This window comes from Bemisia tabaci, chromosome 3, assembly GCF_918797505.1.
Source record: "Bemisia tabaci chromosome 3, PGI_BMITA_v3".
In the NCBI taxonomy this organism is placed as follows: domain Eukaryota; kingdom Metazoa; phylum Arthropoda; class Insecta; order Hemiptera; family Aleyrodidae; genus Bemisia; species Bemisia tabaci.
In genome coordinates this window covers 28,783,985-28,808,547 of record NC_092795.1, presented here as the reverse complement: position 1 = coordinate 28,808,547, position 24,563 = coordinate 28,783,985, and the positions used below count along the sequence as shown (strand labels likewise).

General features: G+C 40.1%; 1 protein-coding gene across 1 annotated transcript in view; it reads right to left on the bottom strand.

The window, feature by feature from the left end:
* LOC109031131 (uncharacterized) overlaps nt 1-21,856 on the bottom strand; it is a 51,669-nt gene extending 29,813 nt beyond the window's left edge. The window contains exons 1-3 of the mRNA XM_019042475.2: nt 21,540-21,856; nt 16,995-17,056; nt 12,132-12,222 (exon numbers count right to left, since the gene is read on the bottom strand). Coding sequence (XP_018898020.2) covers nt 12,132-12,222; nt 16,995-17,028 — 125 coding nt within the window. The 5' untranslated portion in view covers nt 17,029-17,056; nt 21,540-21,856. The remainder of the gene's footprint in view (nt 1-12,131; nt 12,223-16,994; nt 17,057-21,539) is intronic.
* Between the last annotated feature and the right edge of the window lie 2,707 nt (nt 21,857-24,563).

Sequence of the window (24,563 nt, the reverse complement as noted above, 5' to 3'; positions counted from 1 at the left end):
GAGAAACCCCGAACACGTAGCAGCACCTCAAACATTTTCTAGCCAAACCGACACTCTTCTCGTCTCAAAATTAACTTACGTATAGCCAAATATACTCTTTAATATTTTTCCGCTATAAAATGCAACGCTTTCCCCTTACCCTGGTTAAAAAAAGTAAAAAGAAGATGAAAGAATACTAAAATGCGTGGCATGGTTTGCCACGCACCCCGCGTATTTTTAAACAAGTTCAATTGGTTCTGGGCAGTCGTGAAGTATCTCTGATGTTTCTCTTTCTCCTAATGTTTTTAATAACATTTATCTAAAAGAAAGTGTTAACTTTCCTAGTAGGAGAAATTAATAATAATCTAAAAAAGCTGATAAGTCATGCACGAAAGTTATCCTCTCTAATCATCAACAATAGCTCATTCATGGATGCAATTGCTGTTTAAAGATAATTGAAGTAATATCTGTCATCCCAATGCGTTATACGAGTAAGAATACGTATATCATGTCAATCTTGCAACTTCGCTTGGCTTCGACATACCGGAGCGTTTAATGCTCTTGATCTACACGCGCTTTGAAGGGTAACGATAATGTCAATAAGATAAGAATAGCGTAGTAATAAAATGGAGTGTCGAATTATGTGAGTGGTGTGAGGAATCACTCACTCAAATGTTCATCGTGAAAAAACTCGCGCAGGAAACCTTACAAGCCTTTAAAATGTGCAAAAATGTTCAAATATCCTGCTATACGTAACAGAACGTTTATTTGATTTTGGAATTTGATCGAGCCATTTATTTTATGTTCAATTGATTTGTAGTTTAATGTTACCCATAAAAATAAAACCGTTCATAAAAGTGTATTTATTTATTATTTTATAAACCGCAACTTGTGTTTCTCCTGACAAAAAGGACGTGACCTAACTTCGTGATGAACTCTGTCGTCTGTATAACTCGATGCTCTCCCGGGCTCATTTTGTAGTTACGTAGTTTTGTAGTCTGACGTAAGGACGTATCTCCATTGCCATATGAGCCGCGGGAAGCATCAGTGGCGTGGCGTGAATTGCGATATATCGGTTGTTATGTCATTTAAACCCATGGTAAAGGATCGATTATTAAGGTGTTTGCTGCGAACACCCTGTTTATCGATCCTTTTCCATAGGTTTATATGGTATTACAATCGATATATCGCAATTCACGCCACGCCACTGGGAAGCATACAGTCAAACGGAGAACAGGGATCACGTAGAAATCGCGATATCACTGAGAAAAAACTATGGTTTATAAACCTATTAGAGGTAAATATGGAACACCTATAATAGTCGTAAATAAACTAATGATTCTCGGTCTGTGAACCATACTAAGGTCTCTGTATCTAATTAAGGTACCCCGTACCATAACTAAGGTATATGTGCTATTATTATATGTAGAGGTACTACTATTAGTGGTGTTCCATATTTACCTCTAATAGGTTTATAAGTCATAGTTTTTTCTCAGTATAGGACTTTACGTTAGAGGTGCGACGAAATGTCAGAAGACCTATATGAGCACAGCCAAACATACTTCCCTATACCACACTATCTTACACTACTGATAAATGAAATGATGTAACCAAAAAAATGATAATAATATTGTCACCTTCCGGCCAAAGTATCACAAGCACCACCCGACGTTTCAAAATTTCCACTGCCATTTTATTTTTTTACGGAGAAATTGTTTAACGAAGCTGTCCGAACATTTTGCTGAATTTTCTTCGTGGTGCCGATAAAATTCAGTGAAATGTTCAGACAGATTCAACCAATAATTTCTTTGTAAAAAGTAAAATGACGGCGGAAATTTTGAGCTGTCGCATGACGCTTGTGATACTTCGGCCGGGGGTGACGATGTATCTAATCAGGAATGAGAGCTAAATGGTCTATTTAAGTTAAGCTTGCAAATCTTAGAGGTACGGTTAAGTTACGCAAGTTTCTGTATTAAATTAATTCTCTTATCAGGCATTCTGTGGCGACCGTATTTGCAATAATTCCTCAAATAGCTCCTTTCTGTAAGAAGGTCACCACGTAGCCTCATAAAAGGGACAATTCTTCGAAATCTGGAGAAGAATATAAGAGTACATCTTTCGAAATGTATCCTTACAAGGGATTATAATGATTTCTCACAACGAAAATAATTACAAATTGAAGTAGAAAGTATATCCGGGATTTTGCAAGTATCAGGGTAGTTTCTGACGTATCTGAAAATTTTCAAAATCGAGAAATGTATTCCTTAGTATTTTGTATTTTTTGTTGTGATGAATCATTCTAATTCCCTGTAAGAATCTGTTTTCACAGTTATACTCTCCTCAATTTGACGTATTTCTGTCAAACAGAACTATGTGAATTATGACGTGAGCCCTGTTATGCACGTATTCTTATGGGGCTCAGGGCTCATGTCTTAATGCACATAGTCCCGTTTGATAGAAATACGTCCAATTTTACTTCAAGTTCGTCAAAATTGTCCTACAAATAGATCGCATTTAGCACGAGGGAACCAGCGCGATCACAGTGTCGTAGAAATGTTGCTTATTTATAATTAACTAAAATATCTCTCATAATAGGAAATAGTTTTTGCTTCCCACCAAAAATGCGGTAATTTTAAAGGGAAATAATTGCGTAAATTGTAATACTGTACAGTGTACGTACAAAAATGATTTTAAAAAGAATAGGAGAAGTTGCACGATTTTGAAAACACTGTAATCGCACTGGTTCGTTTTTGCTAGATGCGATCCAAATAATGTTACGTTAAGGACTCCTCTGAACTTCCATCAGTCACGACGCAACCGTATAGGGTCTTCGTAAGGGATAAGAAGCTGTTTAAGGAAAGATTATGAACACGTCCAAATAACGTCAGTTCTCCGCGCTTTGAGTGAGATCTTGCGTGTTGGAGTCATCTCATTATTTCTGTGAATAGGACCGGAAGGAAGTGACGTTAAATAGAGAAAAAAACTGAAATTCTGAAGAAAAAGCTATGTTTTTCTTTCTTTCCTTAATTTGTTTATCGTCTGCGTAATGTATCCAAGCGCACAAGCCGGCCGGTCGAGAAGCAACTAAATCTCCGCGCTAATTTTTGGACGGCAGCCATTCATTGTTGTGCGGTCGCCACGATTCGAGACGAAATATATTTTCTTCTCACCGAATTCCCTAAAGACTCCATTCCATAGTCCTCCATTCCGATGTTGCTCCTTTCGGAATATTCAGAGCGACACAATATTGAGCCGCTTTTTTAGACAAAATTGGCAACATCGCAAACAAATATGTCTAATTTATATTTCGTAAAGCTCGTAGGTAGGCGGATCCAGACGCTGCGAACGGGGGGGGGGGAGGAGTGTGTAGGGGGCTTCTCCCAGAGAATTTTCGAAATTTTGAAACATCTGAAATGCAGCTTGAGTCAATTTCGCTAAGAATAATCACAAAATGTAAGCTTCCTTCCTTCTTATTTCCTTCGTTCCTTCCCTTAATCTTTCTTCCCTTTTTCTGAATCATTTTTTCGAATAGAGGGGGGGGGGGGGGTAGGCTTACGCCCCCTTGAATCTGTCTATGGTATAGCTCTAGGTAAAAGTCAAAACTTAGTTGTATCAACTTTTTAGGACCTGAGATCTTGCCAAATCGCGTGTTGTACTACATCTGAAACTATATGTTTTACAATAGGAAACCATTTATAAAGGCTGATTTTAGAAACAGCATAACTACCGATGATTTCGCAATGTAGAGCACTTTTATGAAGCTATAGAAGTAGTGGTTTTTTTACCGGAAAAAGGTAGTCAAAGTCTCCAGGAAAAAATGCAGTCAGTGTCTCACATTTTTACGTGTGTTTTCTTCTTCCTCAGATCAAGACAAACGGATGCGATAAATCATGTCATTCAAAGCCTTTTCCGAAGAGTATGCACTCCTCTCTCTGTACGTCAAACTTGTGAGGAGAGCAATTCCGTGAGATGCAACATCAGGGAACTTGTCACGAGTTTGACACAGTGACGTCATACGAGCTGTCAACATTTAGGGCATCTCTTCGTCAGCACCCCTTGTCGACTCCGCACCTGGGCTTTTAAAAGCTGTATTGCCAACTTTCATCCTCTTTTGGCGTAGAGAATAGATCTAATCCCTTTTTTTAAACGCACTCGAAAAGGAAAGAAGTAGTTACTTTACGGATGTACGATAGCAATGTATTACGGGAATTTGAGAGCCGTGAATTTTGTTAAGTTTATTGATGAATCTGCTCGCTTTCCCAGGCTCAGAGTAACATTGTTTTTCTTACAGCAGCGATGTGACAGGATTACTAGACTAATTATTACAATCACCAAAATCCATGGTTTTATACTACATCGAAACAACTGCCAAATTATCACACCGAGGAACCGCAATGTATGTAAGTGAACAACACGTAGAGAAGATAGTAGGTTGTGATCTACACTGAGAAAAAACTATGGTTTATAAACCAATTAGAGGTAAATATGGAACACCTATAATAGTCGTAAATAAACTAATGATTCTCGGTCTGTGAACCATACTACGGTCTCTGTACCTAATTAAGGTACAGGTACCATAACTAAGGTATATGTGCTATTATTATATGTAGAGGTACTACTATTAGTGGTGTTCCATATTTACCTCTAATAGGTTTATAAGCCATAGTTTTTTCTCAGTGTAATAGTACAGTGAGAGTTAAACCACAAACCTAATTTGCGGTAGAGTTTTCCATAACTGTCGCCAAAATTAAATACTACACTTTTACAATGGAATTGAAGAGGCTCAGCTCCGACCGCGGGCATATTTAGAATTTAAAAAAAACTTCAAAAATAAAAGTCTTATTATGACCCACATGAAACTCTCCTTTTGCAGTCTGACGGTGTAACCCTGGAGCACCCATTAAATTGTCTTCGGTCGCCGTGACTTTTGTTCTTCTTGAAATTAGCCGTGGGTATACAATGAGAAAACTGACCAAAATGTTGTCTAATGCTCTTTAATTTACATTGGTTGATTATTCGTATGTATGTATGAGCCGCTTTTACGGCGCACTAGGGCGCTCTGCGACGCCTATTCTCCACAGGAATCTGTCATGGTAGAGATCCTCCGGAAGCTGGCATCTCTCCATCTCTTCACGGATGCCCTCTACCCACCGTTTGGCTGGACGCCCTCTCCGTCGCCTACCTGGGGGGACCCACTCCAACACCTTCTTCGGCAACCTGGTATCAGCCATTCTCTGCACATGCCCATACCATACCAATTGCTTGGTCATGATATCGTGCACAATCGTCCCCTCAACGCCCATTATCTCTCGGACACGTTCATTCCTGACACGTTCTCTCCTCGAGATTCCAGCCGATCTTCGCCAGAAATCCATCTCGGTCGCCTTGAGCATTTCTTGGGTCCGCTTCTTCAACTGCCACACTTCACTGCCATAGGTGATAATAGGCTTGACAACCGAGTTATAAATCCTCTTCTTGTTGTCTTTGGAAATCCTTTGGTCCCAAAGGATCCCATTAAGCATGGCGATGGCTTTCCTTCCTAGAAGATTACGGTCCCGAATGGCCTGATCCAGCTTCCCATCCGAAGTCAGGTTCACCCCCAGGTACTTGTATTGTTCGCAACTTTCTATATGTTGACCATCCTCCAGGACTATGCTTTGCTGAGCACCTCCGACTGACATCTTTTTTGTCTTACGGACACTAACCTCGAGGCCCCATTTGCGGTACTCCTCCACCAACTTCCGGGTCATATACTCCGCGTCATCGTGATCTTGACTTATGACTACCTGGTCGTCAGCAAAGCATAGCGTGAAAAGCGTTTCTTGGTCATTTAGAGGGACGCCCACACTGAGAAAAAACTATGGTTTATAAACCTATTAGAGGTAAATATGGAACACCTATAATAGTCGTAAATAAACTACTGATTCTCGGTCTGTGAACCATACTAAGGTCTCTGTACCTAATTAAGGTACAGAGACCATAACTAAGGTATATGTGCTATTATTATACGTAGAGGTACTACTATTAGTGGTGTTCCATATTTACCACTAATAGGTTTATAAACCATAGTTTTTTCTCAGTGCATGCCGGCACACTTTCTTTTCTACTCCTTCAGAACGTGCTCTAGATATATCTTAAACAGCGTCGGTGACAGACAACATCCCTGCTTAAGCCCCTTGGTGACAAAAAAACCATCTGAAAGCCTTCCTTGGCACTTGATTCTAGCAAAAGCCCCCCGATAAAATTTATTAGAAATGCCCTGCACTGAGAAAAAACTATGGTTTATAAACCTATTAGTGGTAAATATGGAACACCACTAATAGTAGTACCTCTACATATAATAATAGCACATATACCTTAGTTATGGTCTCTGTACCTTAATTAGGTACAGAGACCTTAGTATGGTTCACAGACCGAGAATCAGTAGTTTATTTACGACTATTATAGGTGTTCCATATTTACCTCTAATAGGTTTATAAACCATAGTTTTTTCTCAGTGTGTACATTCCATGTCCCAAAAACCATTGTCCTTTTCCGTAGTTTGTGTCGCAAAATCCGTTTTTTTCCATTATCACCGAGGCTATCTTTATTAGGCTTTTTAACATTAAGTTTTTTTCCGGGTATCGGGGAGTTAGCCCGATGCCCCAACCCCCAACCTGGAGGACCACACTGAGAAAAAACTATGGCTTATAAACCTATTAGAGGTAAATATGGAACACCACTAATAGTAGTACCTCTACATATAATAATAGCACATATACCTTAGTTATGGTACCTGTACCTCAATTAGGTACAGAGACCTTAGTATGGTTCACAGACCGAGAATCATTAGTTTATTTACGACTATTATAGGTGTTCCATATTTACCTCTAATAGGTTTATAAACCATAGTTTTTTCTCAGTGCAGGGTTTGATTTTGGAGTACCGTCTCCTAGACAGGCTGCTTTCACCACAGCTATGAGCCCTGTCTGCCCCTCTGATGAGTGGTTCATACGCCATGAAGCCGGTGACCATCTCCACCCCCCTTTAAGGCAGGGGCTACCAGCTGGGGTCCGCAGGCTTGCTAAACCTGTGACAGTACTGAGTACAGTCCCCCATACGGCCTGGTTGATTATTCGCTCAGTTAAATTGGCCAATTCTTCTTGGTTGGAAAACTTCAAGTCCGTGAAAGCTAGGCACAAACCACTAAGAAAACTCGGATTTTGAAATTGACAATCAACTTGTCATCTGCATGTCGCAACTGATAAACGAAAGTGAGTGCAGTGGGCTTTCAGTCATCAGAACAATTCCTTGATCTCGAGGTGTCTCGGAGTAACTTGAAAAATCGGTCGATTTAACAAAAATTCAGTTGATCAAATAAGTTGTTCTGGTTGATGTATTTAATATTAAGGTGATTCGATGGACGCCATATTTTGTGTCAGAACGGCATGCGATATATCGCATCAATTGGTTCCATATTTTCAGCTACTTGTCATTTTTCTCCTATTTTGAGATCGCACACTGTTGTCAGGAGTCTAAAGCACTCACTTACCAATTTTAATATAGAAATTCAACTTAATAAAGGCGTGGTTTTTTCAGAGAGAAAACATCGCATTCGATACTGATATCGAAACTGCACTCGAATGCGATATTTTCTCTCTGAAAAAACCACGCCTTTACTACGTTGAATTTCTCTGCCAAAATTGGTAAGTGAGTGCTTTAGACTCCTGACAACAGAATTGCGATCTCAAAATAGAAGAAAAATGACGAGTAGCTGAAAATATGGAACCAATTGATGCGATATATCGCATGCCGTTCTGACACAAAATATGGCGTCCATCGAATCACCTTAACCAAAAGGAACCAAAAGCAGATAATCAAACCGGAAAACTTTAGCAGAGACTCCATCCGTTAGCTTCCAATGACAAATCCTTTCCGGGGGGGGGGGGGGGGGGGCAATGATTGCGTGATCATTTAATGACCTGGGGAGACGACTGCAGCAGCCGGGAGTCGCCGTGGACGCGAGTCTCAACGGCGCACAGGAGATCGAGTTAATTAGAGAGGTCGGACATGATTATTTTTTTACTAAAGCTGCAAGTTTTGATGCTAATTTCGTCACATTTTAAATTTCAAGGGGTGTTTTTAGAAGAAAATTTTACGAGGAAACCCATGGAACCACTTTTAAAATCTCAAAGTTTTGTATAAACGGAGTTACAAGCGTTTAAAGTTCCCAAATTTTGTCCGATCTCTCCTATTGACTCGATCTGCCGTGCGGCGCACAATAGAGCGAATCAGTGGGAGAGGTTGGAAACTTTAAAACTCATATTCTCGTCAAGGTGGCTCTTGAGAATTTGGGAGGAGGACTCGATTTTTGATCGATCGGTTGATAATATTTGGATTTCAAGAAATTTTTGAGCATCCATGTCATACTATGACCCGTCAGGAATCACTGGAAAAAAAGCACATTGGATCTAGAGTCCAGACTCTTGAAAACATTGACAAGAAAAAGGACTCTTGATTAAATCAGTTTTAAGCTTAAATCAAAAGGAAATCCGCTCCAAATTAAGAGGCTTGGTCCTGGATTTAAGCTTAAATCTGATTGAATCAAGAGTATTTTTTCTTGTCGATATTTTTAAGAGGCTGGACTCCTAGATCCGATGTATTTTTTTTCCAGTTCGTCCAAAACAACAAGGAAATAAAAAATAAATTTAAAAAAAAAAAAATAGTTTTGGGCATATATGGGCTGAATTGACACAATAAAAATCTAAATTTTTCAGTTATTTATCCAAGAATCTCATGTGCGACCTCACTGGATGGCTCGCTCCACCGTGCGACGGAGGCTTAAATATAGTTTAGCCGCGCATTTTCAACGGGGGTATTTTTAACTCATAAACATGCGGACGCTATGCTACAGCCGTCGGATCCGAATTCCAAGCATGAATAACCTCACTCTGCCTTTTCCAGGCATTCGCGCCCGTGTCATAACCGTCCGACGCCGGGTCTCGGCGAAAACCGTTTAAGTCTCTCGAGAATCGAATGCGCGTTCGCGGTTTTTCCTTCGCGTCCCGACGTAGTACGACCCGCAGTGTGATCTCATTCTTCCTGGGTCCGCTGGGTCAGTAGCGCAGACTGCAGATTTGTGCTCGGTAAAAACGCCGTATGGCCAATCGAACGTTGCCAGATTCTCTCTTTTGTAAAATGTGAATTTTCTTTCAATTTACTATAGAATGGGTCATTCGCACGCAAGAAATACAGCACACAGCTAAGTGAATAGATTTTTTATCGGTAAAATCCCAAAAAATCACAATGCGCATTTTGAACGAGTCTGGTATACTTTCTATCAAACGCGCAATGCGTCTGTTGCATCACTGGAAAAAAAAAAAAAAAAAAAAAAAAAAAAAAAAAACAATTGGATCCAGAGTCCAGACTCTTAAAAACATCGACAAGGAAAGTACTCTTGATTCAATCAGAATCTAGCTTAAATCAAGAACCAAGCCTCTTAATTTAAGCGGATTTCCTTTTGATTCAAGCAAAAATCCGATTGAATCAATAGTATTTTTTCTTGTCAATGTTTTCAAGAGTCTGGACTCTAGATCCAATGTGTTTTTTTTTTTTTTTTTCCAGTGATTGTTGCAAGGAGGATATGCAGCCGTGTGAGTAGACTTCCCAGAGGCTTCGTTTTTAACTTTTCTACAGAATCTGAGGGACATCTCATTGGCAGCATACAGTGAAGCACTGCAAGTTCAAGCCTCGCGCCTTCAATTTTGTGGATGCAACATGGACATCCATCAAGATCGAATAGTTGTATCTCTGCGCCGTCATCGTCGAGTAATGAGGCGGTTGAGAGACCCCTAAGCATGTTTTTACTTCTAACTGTTACTACTTGAGACAATCTAAACTGCGTAACAGCCAGAAAAGGGAGTGTTTCTGCGCGAAGAAATGAACACCATAAAAAACCCGAGTTCGGTTATTTTCGAACTGAGAGATTCAACTGAGCCGATTATTTTTTCTTGGGTAATTACGTATGGTGAACATAAGTATAATTTTTGAAAACATTTAGTTATTAATGATTTGAAGTAAAACTAGTGCTGATGCATACTCTGTGAAAAATTTTAGCTCAAATTCCAATTTCTAAGCAGCAAAAAGTCAGTTTGAACTTTTTCCCACCATAAGGATCCGTGTAAGTTCGAAACTTCCGACACTTATTCCTCAAAATAGAGAAAAACTGTGCTTATGCGCCTCGTGCTCCAAGCCCCTCATTTCATCGAGGACGATCTAATTTAGTATACCAACAAACAGCTTTTGAATAGACACCCGCTTTTGCACAGACAACGCACGACATGAAATTGCCAGCGCGGTAAATTCATGCGACCGGGTGCAAAAATGTTAATACTCTCCGCCGTCACCAACGTTTGGGACGCGAAGCCCATTTGCAAAGGCAACAGCTGGAGGAATGTTGAATCGTTATCCCACGACTTTGATCGATAAACAACCCTGCAAAGATAGGGACCAAGATCAGTCGAAAATGATTCATCAATGGACCATTGGACAAGGTACGAATTTCAGCATTCTGATACGTGTTTCTGAACCAAAATTTCACGTAAAATACGATGCGCACAACAAAAATTACCGAAAACAACTCCTTACGAAGATATTTAATGATTCTTGATGCGTGAATTTTAACCACCCGCTCATGAAAACTCAATGCTCCACGTGATTCACATCGCGCGTTGAACGTTATCATGACAGTCTCTGCGATATAAAAATCTGCAAACCTCAATCTTGACGCTTTGGCTCAGCTATAGTAAATTTTTCATGGTTTAAACAACACATGATGGGAAATGACATTGCTCGATTGAGGAGCTTGCTGAAACCATTATAGTGCGCGATTTGACTCAAGTAGAGCTTTGAGTTCCTTGTGACCAATGTGAAATAAAAACGTTAATATCTTCGTTAGGAATTGGTTTCAGTAATTTTCGTTGCACAAATCGTGTTCTACGTAAAATTCTGGTGACGAAACATGTATCAGATTGCTTAAATTCGTGCTTGTCTAGTGGTCAATTGGCAGGTGGGTTTAAATAATCACACTCGATCGCGCGAAGCCGCGAGGGCGCAACTCGCGTCGCACGCTGTCTGTGAAACCTCAGCTTTAAACGCACGTATATTGAAAACATGCGTCGCTACTCTCAGATTCCCGTGGCAGCGCGCGGGGGCGTTTCATTCAAAAATCTATCTGAGATGACTCCTGCCAATGCGGAAGTTTTCACCTTTCGAAATAATAAGTTTAATTCGTAATTAATGTCGTAAAAATAATTAATTGCCCGTCGTGCAATCGGCGTCGTTGTTTATGCTGATTTTGTTCCGAAGCGTGAAACGTCTGTAACGGACCGTGCTGCCAGAATCTTGGGGAAACAAACAGCGAAATTCTACGCATCACAACAGGATTGAGTTCAGCTGAGAGGAACCGAATACATGGATACGTTTGTAAAAGCTCTTATTCACGAAGAGAAATCAGTGGTGAGTTATTTGTTTCTGAGTGAGAAAGAATTCTGGGCACCTTTTTGCTAAACTCGGAGAATGTGAGGCTATTGCGAGGGCTTTGAAATTGTTTTCTTCTTCCCTTTTTTTTAGGGGAAGGCAAAGTGAATTGGTGGTAAACATATTGTGGTTTTGGTCATCGGCGATGATAGCCACGTGATAAAGTTATGAAATGAATGAGAAAACACACAAAATGACGTAATTTGACTATTATATGCATTCATCCATTTGAAAATAATAAAGCATGGTCAGTATATAACATTCTGCGTTGATTTGTAACCTTTATTACAAGAAAGCAAATTATTTCTGTTTTGAGTTTACATTTTAAAGTGCGGAAGGATTTAGACTCCTCCATTTTGGTATTAATTCGTAAAAGGAAGACTCCCTCGCTATCATTGAAAGTAACAACAATGTTTACGTGTAGAGTATACAAAAAAAAAAAAAAAAAAAAAAAAAAAAAAAAAAAAAAAAAAACATGTGAAAACTATACGCATACGCAATTATAGTAACCCTAAAGTTTGGATTTTATTGCATTCTATCAGCTGAACGCTTCACACCTCTATGCATTAAATTTAAAAATAAATAAATAAATAAATAAATAAAAACTCAAAATGTACTAAGAAACGGTCACTAACCTGCCGATTTCAGACTGGAGTTCGTAGAACTGTTTGACGTCAACATTCCATTTGATTTGAACATCTCTGTACGGAAAACTTGGCTCCAATTCTGTAACAGAAGATCACTACATTAGACTTTGGGCGTATTGGCATAGCTATTTAGGTAATGCCACTGCAAACTTACACGAGAACGCTTTAAATATTTACCTCTTCCGAGTCGCATGGTGTGTGACAGGAGTGCCATCTCTAACCCCGTGTCTTCGGGTTTCGAGTGTAAAATTTGCACATCTTGAATTTTAAATTAGAAGTCGCTTACATAATATTTACTGAGGACGCCTTTCCGCCTCACGAGGTCAGTAGCGTAGGGTTTCATACTGCTAGATAGGGCACGTTTCCATTTCCAAATGAAATCAGACAGGATTCGCCACAAAAATGATGAACGGTCACATTTCAATTGGACTTCTTACAATGAGGAACTAACATATCTGTAGGATCCCCATAAAATCACTTTTCTGCAAAGGGAAAATGATGACATGAATTTTATCTCCAAAATAGGCCAGAAACAATGGTTTTTCGTTTGAAAAATGTAGTCACATCTTGGCCTCGCGCTGGGAGTTAATTTAGACGAAGGAAAAAAAAAAAAAAAAAAAAAAAAAAAAAAAAAAAAAAAAAAAACACCAGTGACAGTGTCGCGAAACCAGTGCTCACAAAAGTTTACATGAGCGAGTTCACTCTACAGTCGTAGGTTACCAGTGTAACGGTTCCATTCTACGTCACAATCACTGTAAAATTTCTAGGATGAAAGCTAGCTGGTTTTTTTTAACCGGTCGTTTTTTTTTTTTCAGAAAAAATTAAAATAATTTGTAATACAGTAACTGAGTTTTCTTTTCGGAAGATTGCAGTGGCGAGAACCGAATACTGCCGTGCTAAGGAAGAACGCCGTATATGAACATTCGAGAGTTGCCAAATTTTCTCATATCAAATGTTTATTTCTAAGGAAAATCATGAATATTTATCCTTGAAATTTTCAAACACTTTGGATCAAATTACAAACAAATTTATCTGAAAAATTGGCAGGGAAATATTCAAAAACTTTCCTGAAAATTAGTGGTTTGCCAGAGGGAATTTGGCAACGCCTGAAGGCTCATACGGCGTTTTTCCTCAGCACGGCAGAATATGCATACGCTCCCGACGGTTACTATTTTACAATGGTGGCAACTTTGTTTTCCCTTCATTTAAATCCAGCGGGCTGATTATTGAAATTGATAGACAAAGCAATAGACAAAGAAGACAAAAAGGATATGGAGGGATCTTATTGGTGGAAGCGGGTGGTTGCAATGGACAAAGGACTTAGGCGATAGACTAACTAACGGCAACCCACGAGAGACCCGATAGTTAGTCATCATATACCCCCTTAGTCTATAAGAATCACCCATTTCAACCAATAGGATCGCTCTATACTTCTTATGTCTTCTTTGTCTACAGCTTTGTCTATAAATTTCAATAATCGGCCCGTAGGTGAGACAGATTTCCTCACTTAGAATCGATTGTTTTAAATACATTTTAATGGAGGGAAAACAGCGTTGCAAATGAACCAGAATCGCCACCGCTTCCCGATGGGAGTGGGAGGGAAACAGTGAGACGGTTTCACCCGATGACATTGACAAAACTCGCATGTTCGCTTCGACTAAGTCAAGATCATCGTGATGGAAAAAAAAAAAAACCGAGAATCGAGGAGCCCCCGGGAATGCGAGTGGGGATTCGGGGGTCTGGAAACTCGGCCAGACGCGGAGCGTCCCGGGGTCATGATTTGTTGTTTTATTAATTAATTGGCACAATTTTTCCTGCCCAATGTCATCTTTGACCGCCACCGCGCCGCACACGCAGTGCTTGAATCGTGATCTTTACGGGTCAAAATTCGCCTCTTTCTCTCAGTGGAGAACACGGAGTCTCGGTTAAAAACCTCTGAGTGACTAAGTGAAAAAAGCGAGCTACAAAGTATATCGATCTCTATATACATCTCTCATTGCATAACCTTTGAATTGAAGGGGTATTCAAGCTCACGCGCCGATTAGTTCGAGTGAGGGATGATATAAATATTCCTAAATTCCGACTTCATCTTTCAATTGACTAAATTTCAATGTTTCAATTTACTAATTTCCTCAAAAATTCCCGTGATATTGCCGCTTTGTTTAAGAAATGTTTTAAAAATGTCAAGCAATGAAGTTGACTTGTTCCTATCGTAAACCTGAAAGTAGTTACAAACTCATTATAAAATCACGATTTAGATACTTATTTCCGAGCCGGGACATTTTATCAGTCCTAACATTTTTCTCTTAACGTAAGAAAAAAGTTTTTTCAACGGAGTCTTCAAATTTTTCCGGGCAGTGTATTGGGCAACGATTGGCGATTTCAATTTTGACGGTCATCTTGGATTTGAGGCGTCCTTTTGGATTTTAAACCTCGGATTCGGAATCTTCGACCAAATTTACATAAAATAGGTATCTATTTCGAGATCGAGCACAAAATTAAATATGTCCAGTCTCTGAGCCCACAGGCTGCCAATTTGAATTTGGGGCATTTGACGCGAACTTGAGCCTGTCAACTTTTGTTCTCTTTTTTAAACAACCAAATGAAGGGATTAAGACAATGTTGACACTTGCCACCATAACGTGTACACGAAAAGCTTTTTTTGAACCGATGCTCGTTCACTAATCCCATCACCGATGGTTGGCGATTCAGTTGCCAAAAGTTTTTGATCTGACCGTAAACTCTTACGATATACACTGCACGTAAAATACGACGGCTTCGTTGACAGACACTTTTCCAGAGTTCGTTAGTCGCCCCCCCCCCCCCCAAAAAAAAAAACCCTCGTGTGTCGTGGATAGACCCTTTTGGTTTAAATGCGCTCTCACAGAAATAGTCATGTTTCAAAATTACCCGAATCACTCAAATACGCTTACTTTAAAGTCAAGGCTAGGACGGAACACTGTTTGATGTGGTCTCGGGGGAGGACCTCGCAGAATCTCTTCAGCACTTCAGCGTTACATCTCTGCCAAAAATTTCATTGTTTCACGGTCTTAGAATTGACTCCATGGCGAAGCGGATTAAAGTGTCACCCACAACAATGTACCTTGGCTTGTGAATCGTATACGCCGTAGGAGATTAAATCAATGGAGGCACAGTGGAACCAATTTTTACAAATTCTCATACGCTGACATGAATGAAATTCCCCGTCCTCAAGCTGACCCACAATTTATTTCGAGCGGCATTCTTTCGTGATCTTGAATTTTCTTCTCTCATCACGGTATTCTAAAATTGTTGTTATGCTCCGCGCAAAATTCAATGCACTTATCAAATATGCTTATAAATTTACGAAACGGCCTTTGGGAGTAACTGAGAGGAAGAATCTGTTCAAAACTTCCATGCTAAGGGAGAGAGAGCACTGCAGTAAGTAGGGGAAAAGAAGTATTTTACTGCAGGTAGTTTTGTTTTTTAATTCTAACCTTGGGCGTTGGAAAAATATCATGACAAAATTTTAACAAAAATTTATGTAAAAAAGTTTGAAGAGTGCGTCTGAACATGAGATCGGTCCATGGAACGCTAAATAATCAGGCCAAACAGAAATAATCTCTTTACATACTCAACTGTTTCTTGCACATATTCCCATGAGTATGAGTAATCAAGATTAATTTTGATGTTTTATTTGCCTCTCTCAGTTGAACAGCTTGTTAATCTCTCGAAAAAGTACACATAGTGCATGATTTGATTTAAAACTAACAAGGAAAAACGTGCTCTTTCATCTCGATGTTGTAGGTATAAATCATTTAATACACTGAAGCCACTTCAGAGCATCCCTACTTTAGGTAAAACGTTCGGACACGGCCTGAATCTATGTGCGCTTGCAGTCACTAAAATCTGAAATGGCAAGTTGGAGAGAGTAATGAACTAATGATCATTATTAATTTCCTCACACCATGGCGCGGAACCAAATATTTTGTTCCGCATTCCTGTTCTGAGCCAAAACACACGATGAGTAAATCCATTTACAAATGAACCCATTTGTTTGAAAGAAGTCATCCAGTGCGCCCAAAAAAATAAAAAATAAATAATTGGATCTTCAGGACACATGTTCGAGACAAAGGAAAAATTGAATAGTGTACACAGGCTTATCGAGCGTGTCCTAGACTTGAAGAAAAAAGATGTAAATCCCAGACAACTTGCCGAAGTAGTGCTACCGAGGGGTTTCCTGCGCGTCACACCAAAATTCAAATTAAGAGGTGGATTTTTAGCCGGCAGGCTCCTCTTTTTTACCCATCCTAATGTACTCTGAATAAATAAAGCTTAGTACCAAGAACCCGTTTGCTTCGTGGGAGATGAGCAAAACAACACAGGAAATGTGTCATTCAATAATTTTTCTAGTTTCATTAAGCTCTTCAAAATTTTCCATCTATGAATGTGTGATATGTAACACTTTTGAGGGAGTTTTTATTTTGCATGAAATCATTGAAGTGACTGTATACATACGGGACGTATAACTGAGGCAAACAAAAGCAAAACACAAAACCAAAGGTGCAATTTGTTGTTAGGAGTGTTAGAAGCGCATACTCGAAATTTCCTCAAACTGGCATGCAATTATGAGGACCAAAAATGAAAAACTCTGTCGTTAGTTTGACTAAGAGTTTAATCTCAAGTTGATAGTAAACATCTGAAAAATCTATTTCAATATTCATCAGTCATACCAATGCATCATAGCAAACTCAATACGCACGACATCCAACACATTTTGTTCGGTGACGTGGTTAATAATGAAAAAATCAAAATTGCGAGAACTCGTTATATCAACACGCGAAAACTCGTGATCTTTTAAATGCATCTTACCTCCAATTGGATCGTTTTCGTCAACTTTAATCATTGTTATGGGTGAGTTTTTACCGAGGCGCCTGAAACCAATGGTAAATCAATTTTAAATGCTGCTCATCGTTTAAATCTTAATCGAAAAATCTCATTACTGCAGTATGGTAATTGTGTTAATACACATAAACCCTCCAAAAAAATCAACCAAAAACAACTTCATTTATACCACATTCATACAAGTATGGTCCCAGTATACTCATATGTATTATCTGTTTTTGAAGCACAATGGGCCTGTTGCAAACTTTTGCTAGAGCAAAAATGAGAGTTGTTTCTTGTAAATAATGCCTCAAAAATCACGATGAGCGCATCGGCAAAGTCTGAAATGCACTCATAACTTCACAATCTGCGTAAGAAATTTGCGTTTTTTTAAGCTTCCCGCTTCAAAAACAATACTACGGCACAGGTGAACATTTTGTTAGAGGAGTCGCTCCATCGTCGGCGATATTCATCATGGCCGACGCTTGCGCGCAGTTCCGCGCGTACTTCGAGGAGAGTTCAAGGTCAATCAATTCGGGCGTGGAAAATATGAACGTTAACACACCGATTGTTATCTGGTCTAATCCAGTTCAGGTGTTATCTCGTCCCATCAAACGTGTTTTGGCAGATTGGCGTCGGCCATGATGATTATTGCCGACGATGGAACGACTCCTCTTACAAAATGTTCCCCTGTGCCGTAGTATCGTTTTTGAAGCGGGAAGCTCAAAAAACCGCAAATTTATTACGCAGACTGTGAAGTTATGAGTGCATTTCAGACTTTGCCGATGCGCTCATCGTGATTTTTGAGGCATTATCTGTAAGAAACAACTCTTATTTTTGCTCTAGCAAAAGTTTGCAACAGGCCCATTGGATCACATTTTGCAATAAGGAGCCACTATTTCTGGCCCATTTAAGAAACAGCATACATGCCATTGGTTTCCCTGCGCAGATATGTGCTTTTATGGGAGAGCCAGAGATAGTGGTTCCTTATTGAAAAATGTAATCCAATTGACCTGCGTTAAGCAGAAAGGAACCAAGTAACATCAGCTGCTGCAAATTTTAACTGGGCGATTTAATTTTTTACATGGAAACGGTTGTGCGGATTAATGTGCAAATTTCAGTGTATTTTCTGCATGGTGCTAATTAAATTCCTTAAAATTTTTGGAGGAATCCGCACAACCGTCGTCTAGTAAAAAATTATGTCCCCCGGTAAAATTTGGCAATAGCTGATGTGGCTTGATCTCTTTCTGCTAAGCGCGGTCCAATTTGTTTATTATCTCTTTGAATATGTTAAAAGCAATAAAAATACTAAAACATCAAGGATAGAAAGGTACATTTCGAGTATCGTGCGCTTATTTCGGATACCTCATCAATATTTCAAATTTACACGATTTGCGCTACGAAAATTCCCGAAAAAACTTCCGACCTTAAGATATCCAACATTTTTTGATGCGTAGGTATATAACTTCAAACTTCCCGCACATGAGTCCCGCAAAAGTCCAAATGAGTCAAATCGCGCAGTAAACGTTACCGTAACAATCTCTGCAGTATGAAAATATGACAACCTCAATCTCGGTACTTCGGATCAGCTATTGCAAAATGTCACCACTTTGAAAACACCGTTTCTATTACATAAGTAACCTGCCAAAACCATTGTAGTACGCGATTTGATTCAAGCAGACTATTGTTTTTCTTCAGAGTTGACAGAGTTACAGAGATACAAACGGCAACCCACGAGGAACCAGACAGCTTGTCCATCATTTTCTCCCGTCTTCAATAGGAACCACACATCAACCAATAGGATTTTTCCATACCCCTATGTCTTCTTCGTCTATCGCTTTGTCTATCAATTTCAATAATCGGCCCGCTGGGTTGGAACGTCCCGCGAGTTCGTAAATGTTGCGCCCCTCGCAATGGGCCTGTTTCAAACTCTCATTCTCGGCCGAGAATTCTACCCGTTCAGGACCCTATTATTACCGCCCAATTGTCGCTCAAGCGAAAGCTATCCCTCGTCACGTAGCGGCGTAACGTAATTAGGTACTTCTGATGGTTTACTTTGGTGCCTGACGAAGCTTATTTAGATTTTCGGGTGCCTTGCGCTCAGTCGTGTCCCTTTGTTTTCATTCTAAAAAAACCCCCGGTGAAAGACGCGCGCTGGCTCGAATCCACCACCGGTCGCGGCTAATACGCTTTGGCACCCAACGTATTTACTCGGCACGGCGACGTAGGATTGACTTCCTACTTGCACGGGGTGTACGCTTCCAATCGTCTCAATTCTCTACCTGTCCGACTCGGCCACTTGTCCCCAACAAACCATTCTAAAACCCACGGAATGCGTCCGCAGTGCTCCTAGTCGAAACTCTGAATGAATAATTTGGATCGCATTTTGAAAAAGGAACCAAGATCATAGTAATGTTGCTGCACGGAGAAAAAACCTTTGTGCGTTGGACCCGAAGTTGAGGTCATATGAATCTCTGAAGTTTACGGATCACGCATATAAAAACTCGAGGTCCAGCTGCCGAAGTTCGGGTCAGACATCGAGGTACTTCGGTATGTGCCAGAGTGCTCCAGATGTGTGACCCGAACCCTTCGGTATATATCGAAGTACTTCAGATGTCTAACCCTAACTTCGGCAGCTGGACCTCAAGTTTTTAGATACGTGATCCGAAAACTTCAGAGATCCATATGACCTCAACTTCGGGTCCCACGCACGAAGTTTTTCTCTCCATGTGGAATTGTGCAACTTCTTATGTCTTGATGGAGGAAAAACCTGATCATCTATAAATAATTTCTATTTTACACGCGAAAAACTGTAAATTTAAGAAAAAAATTCCCATGTGAATTCCATATAATATATTTGCATGGTTGCAGTAGTTTTATTGCTAAGGGTGGAGCTGCACAGTCTTAGCAACGTGGCAATGTTCCTAGTTCCCCTTTGCAAAATGCAATCCATTTAGTCGCGCCACACCCTGGATAGTCAATGAGAGAGGTCGGACATGACATTTTTGACTAAAACAGCAAATTTTAATGTTTATATCATCACCTTTTAAATTTTAAGGGGTGGTTGAAGAGGCAAATTTCACGAGGAAACCAATGGAACGACTTCAGCTTAAACATTTTGTATAAACGAAGTTTTAAGCTTTTAAAGTTTCCAAACTTTGTCCGAGCTCTTTCATTGACTCGATCCACTGTGCGCTATAGCCACAGAATCATGTTTAAAAGATCGAAGTTTTAAGACCAGCGAAAAATAACAAGACGTGTTCAAACTTGATGCTCTACAACCGATATTAACGGAGGTATCACCCGTCGAAAGACATAACCTATGATTTCATCCACCGCGGTAGTGCGTAACGTGGTTCCTTTCCCCTAGAATTCATCCGTCTTCTACGTTGAGCAATCAGAGCAATTGTGTGAACTTATTGATGATGAATGATGAAACCAATGTGGAAGAAATTATAGTAACCTACCACGGCGGATGGCATCATAATGCCGTGTTTGTCGATGAGTGATATTACCGTTAAGGTTGGGATAAGAAACCTGGCACTCGCAGAGATCTTATTATACTTTTTGCCAATCGATAGCCTTTAAACACCCAAATACGATTTTACGATTAGCGCAACTGACCAATTATCAACTCACTCGCGATGAAAGAAAAGGGTGTCCTTTATAGAGAGCAAAAACTTCCGTAATGAGGACTGAACTTCATTTCATATGGAACACTTAGTTTTCAGTCCAGGTATCTGAAATTTTCCGAACTGAACTTCGATGCAGGTAATCAGGTCTATAGTGTAGAATAAGGGACTTTTAGAATGACTATATATTGGTTTAGTAGCAAACCGGCGAAAAGCACAGGAGTTTATTAACTATATTTTTCCATACTCTATTCAAATTTTTCCTCGTGCAGTTTTATAATTTGACCAACGTAATCTACGGATTTGAAGTTCTTCTCAGGACTTTCGAAACAATCTCGGACGACACTTATACCCAAAAGTAATCAATTCATTTCGTGACAACCGAAATTCGTTTGCAGGAAGTTTTCAGCAAAAACTCCATTCATTTTAAGTATAAATTCTAAATGCACCCAACTCACTGTTTCCCAGAATCAAGAAGGAAAAATGATGTAACTTCATTTCGGTGTTTGAACGTATTCTGCCGTGCTAAGAAAAAACGTCGTATAAACTTCCAGGCGTTGCCAAATTTCCTTTGATAAAACACGAATATTCTAGTAAGCTTGCGAATATTTTCCTCCCAATTTTTCGGATAATTTCGCTCGCAATTTCTCCTGAAGTTCCTGAAAATTTCAACGAAAAATATTCATAACTTTCCTAGAAAAATAAACGTTTTATTGAAGGAAATTTGGCAACGCCCAAATTTTCATACGGCGTTCTTTCTTAGCACGGCAGTATTCCAGTCATATTCCCATAAACATTGAGCTAATGAAACCGATTTTGCAACATCGGAATGTAGTAACGTTCCTTTGTGCGGAAGACAACAAATGAACCTAAAAAAAATCTAATTGGATCATGTACTTACAATTAAAAATATTTAACAACCAGATCCCTTGCTCTGCCGGCAAACTGGCCGCGGAAAACGGGACCTAGGGCCGAAATCCGTCACACAACACCAATTTCCCGAAACCCCAATCTCGAGGGGCCGAAACCGATGCGGTTTTCTACTTATTCCCGCGTGAAATATTCACGATTTATCTATTCCAAGCGTGCGTTTTCGCAAAAATGCGAATTCGTGGATCGCGAACGCGGAGGCGAAACAGAAAAGCTTGCGCGCTGCGAGGCGTGCACTGAGCGAGTTTTCCACCGGGCGAGCGATCGTGGCCCGGCCACGCGGAGCGGGGCGAACGCCGAGTTCGGCGAAAAACACGTAACTGCAATATTTTACAACTGACGATACGCTGTTTCTGCGCGGTTTGCGGTGCGGATTTAGCTATTTTCACGAAGCCGTGGCACGCTGCCCGATGCGTCGCGCGGGGTCTTATCCTCCTCTTCCACGGATGAAATTCGTGGGGGGGGGGGGTGGGGGCGGAAGGGGGTAGGAGGAGGGGGGCCTGTCATAATTTTCTATTATTACTCATTTTCGCATTCGCACCTCGCGGGCCAGGAATTCCAGCCGGGCCCACGCATATCCCGACGACGACGGAATCGCACCTTAAGCGGTTGGCCGCGCTGTGAATTCGTGTGACACTAAGCGGGTTGTCGTGCGCTTGGGGGAGTCGTTGCCTTTTGGAAACTTTTTTTTTTGTTTTTTTGGAAGGAATTTTGTTTAAATATTACGTAACTACTACAAGTATTTCCTTGTATCCATCTACTTCTACATGGTTTAAAACTGAAACTAAACGAATTGCATTTTTACAGGGTAACGTTAGATATAACACACTGGAACAAAAACACATTGGATCTAGAGTCCAGACTCTTAAAAACATCGACAAGAAAAAATACTCTCGATTCAATCAGATGTAAGCGTAAATCAAGAACCCAGCCTCTTAATTTGAACGGATTTCCTTTTGATTTAAGCCTAAATCTGATTGAAACAAGAGTATATGTTTTCTTGTCAAAGTTTTCAAGAGTCTGGACTTTACATCCAAGCGACTTTTTTTCCAGTGAATTCTTTGTTATTTTAGGACGTTCTGACCTTTGAAGCATCTAGTGTAATATCTGACCCCTTGTGTCCACCTGCTGATCCACTCTTATAAGTTATTTTTTCAGTGTGTTTTCCGATGGAACTACACTATTGACACTTTTCACGGCAAAGCTGAAGGACGATCGAATCAACGCAAAGACGACAAATGCTTTAGCCGCTCTGACGGAGCCTCCAGCTGTGCACGCCGCGTTGGGCGTCGTCGTGTCGCGGCGCGGCGTCGCCCTGTGCCGTGCGGGATGTGCATTGTGCACCCTGCCGGGCCGAGGAAGAACGCCGTATGAGCATTCGAGAGTTGCCAAGTTGTCTCCGATAAAATGTTAATTTTTAAGGAGCGTTTTGAATATTTTTCCTTTAAATTTTCAGAAACTGTAGATTGAATTGCAAATGAAATTCTGTGAAAAATTGGGAGGAAAATTTCCGCAAGTTTTCAAGGAAATTCGCATTTTAATGAAGGCAATTTGGCAACGCCTAAAGGTTCATACGACATTTTACCTTAGCACTGCAGTATTATGCACTGTGCAGCACGCATGCAGGATACCCCCAGGCATGCCGAACTGTATGCACCTTTGCTCGCAAATCGCGGCTCAAGCCAGCGCGAAAGTTCACTCCCAAAATACAGTCGCTGCAGTTGCTCATCTTTCGCGCGTAACTGACCTTTCCCTATGCCGCACAGTGGGGAGGCCGTTTATGATTTGGAACATTTTTTCAAATAGTATCTTTGTTACCGAAAAACGTAAAGATTCATGAGATGTTCTATATATTTCTTTGTGAAATGTCCTTCCAGTAGTGCTCCTTGAAATTAACAATGTGACCAAACAAACATCTTTGTAGTTTCAGTCAATAGTGTTACGTGGGACCTCTTCTAATAGCTCGTTTTACTGTATGCCAACAAATGGTGTTTCATACCCATGACACATCTCTTAAAAGAGGGATTTGAAACGAAATGGGTTACTAGAAGCATGAATGAAAGCACCGTGATTGCCTTCTTCTGGACCCTGTAGAGTTTTCCATAAAAAATTCGAAATGGGGTGTTTTCTTTCCGCTACTGGTTGTGCGGCTGTAGCAGGTCATCAAATGAAAAAAGCACTTGGAAGAGTTTGACATTTTTGTTAAATATTTTCTGCGATTTATGGGGACATGAAAGGTAAGTATGAAGTATTAGATACTCACGTCTAGTAGGTTGAATCTATAACCCGAACTTAAAGCAACTACCAATGTAAAAATCATTCGTTTTTCAGCTAATATTTAATGTTTTCCCTTTTAGGTTGAATGCAACGAAATACATTGATCAAATCGATGCATGATTTGATCGATATAAATAGTTTATTTCATTCATTTCGTCAAACTGGATTTTTCCGTTTCAGCGTCGGACAGCTTATGAGGACATAGTTCATTTGGTCTGACATTGACTAAAAGCCCAAAAGAGGGTCGTGGATTTAGAATTCAGAAAATCTCAAGCAACCTCGTCCATCAGCTCGCTAGAACAGACGAGGTGGTTACTGAGCAACATATTGTCAATTTCTGTTGTTAGAACGAAACGATCGAAAAGTGCCAGTTGTATTTCACCCAAGTTTTTGTATTTTAATGATCGTGTCTCATTAACTATTCGACTGATTTTCAATGCCCATTTTCTTGCTAACTAATTCAACAATTATTCTTAAGTCGAATTAAAAGCTAGGACATGGATCGATGGAATATTTATTTAATCAAAACTACTCCCATTGAAGATGAGCTCTGCGTTGATAATACGTATTTGCAAACATGTTAACACTTTTTTCAATCAAGCCATGGACAAGCGTGACATTTATTGTGATACCACTCTTCGACCACGTGGGCACCCATGTTGCCCACGCTAGAAATTGAGGGCGAAATGATATGGCGTTAAAATCACCTCTTCCCGTT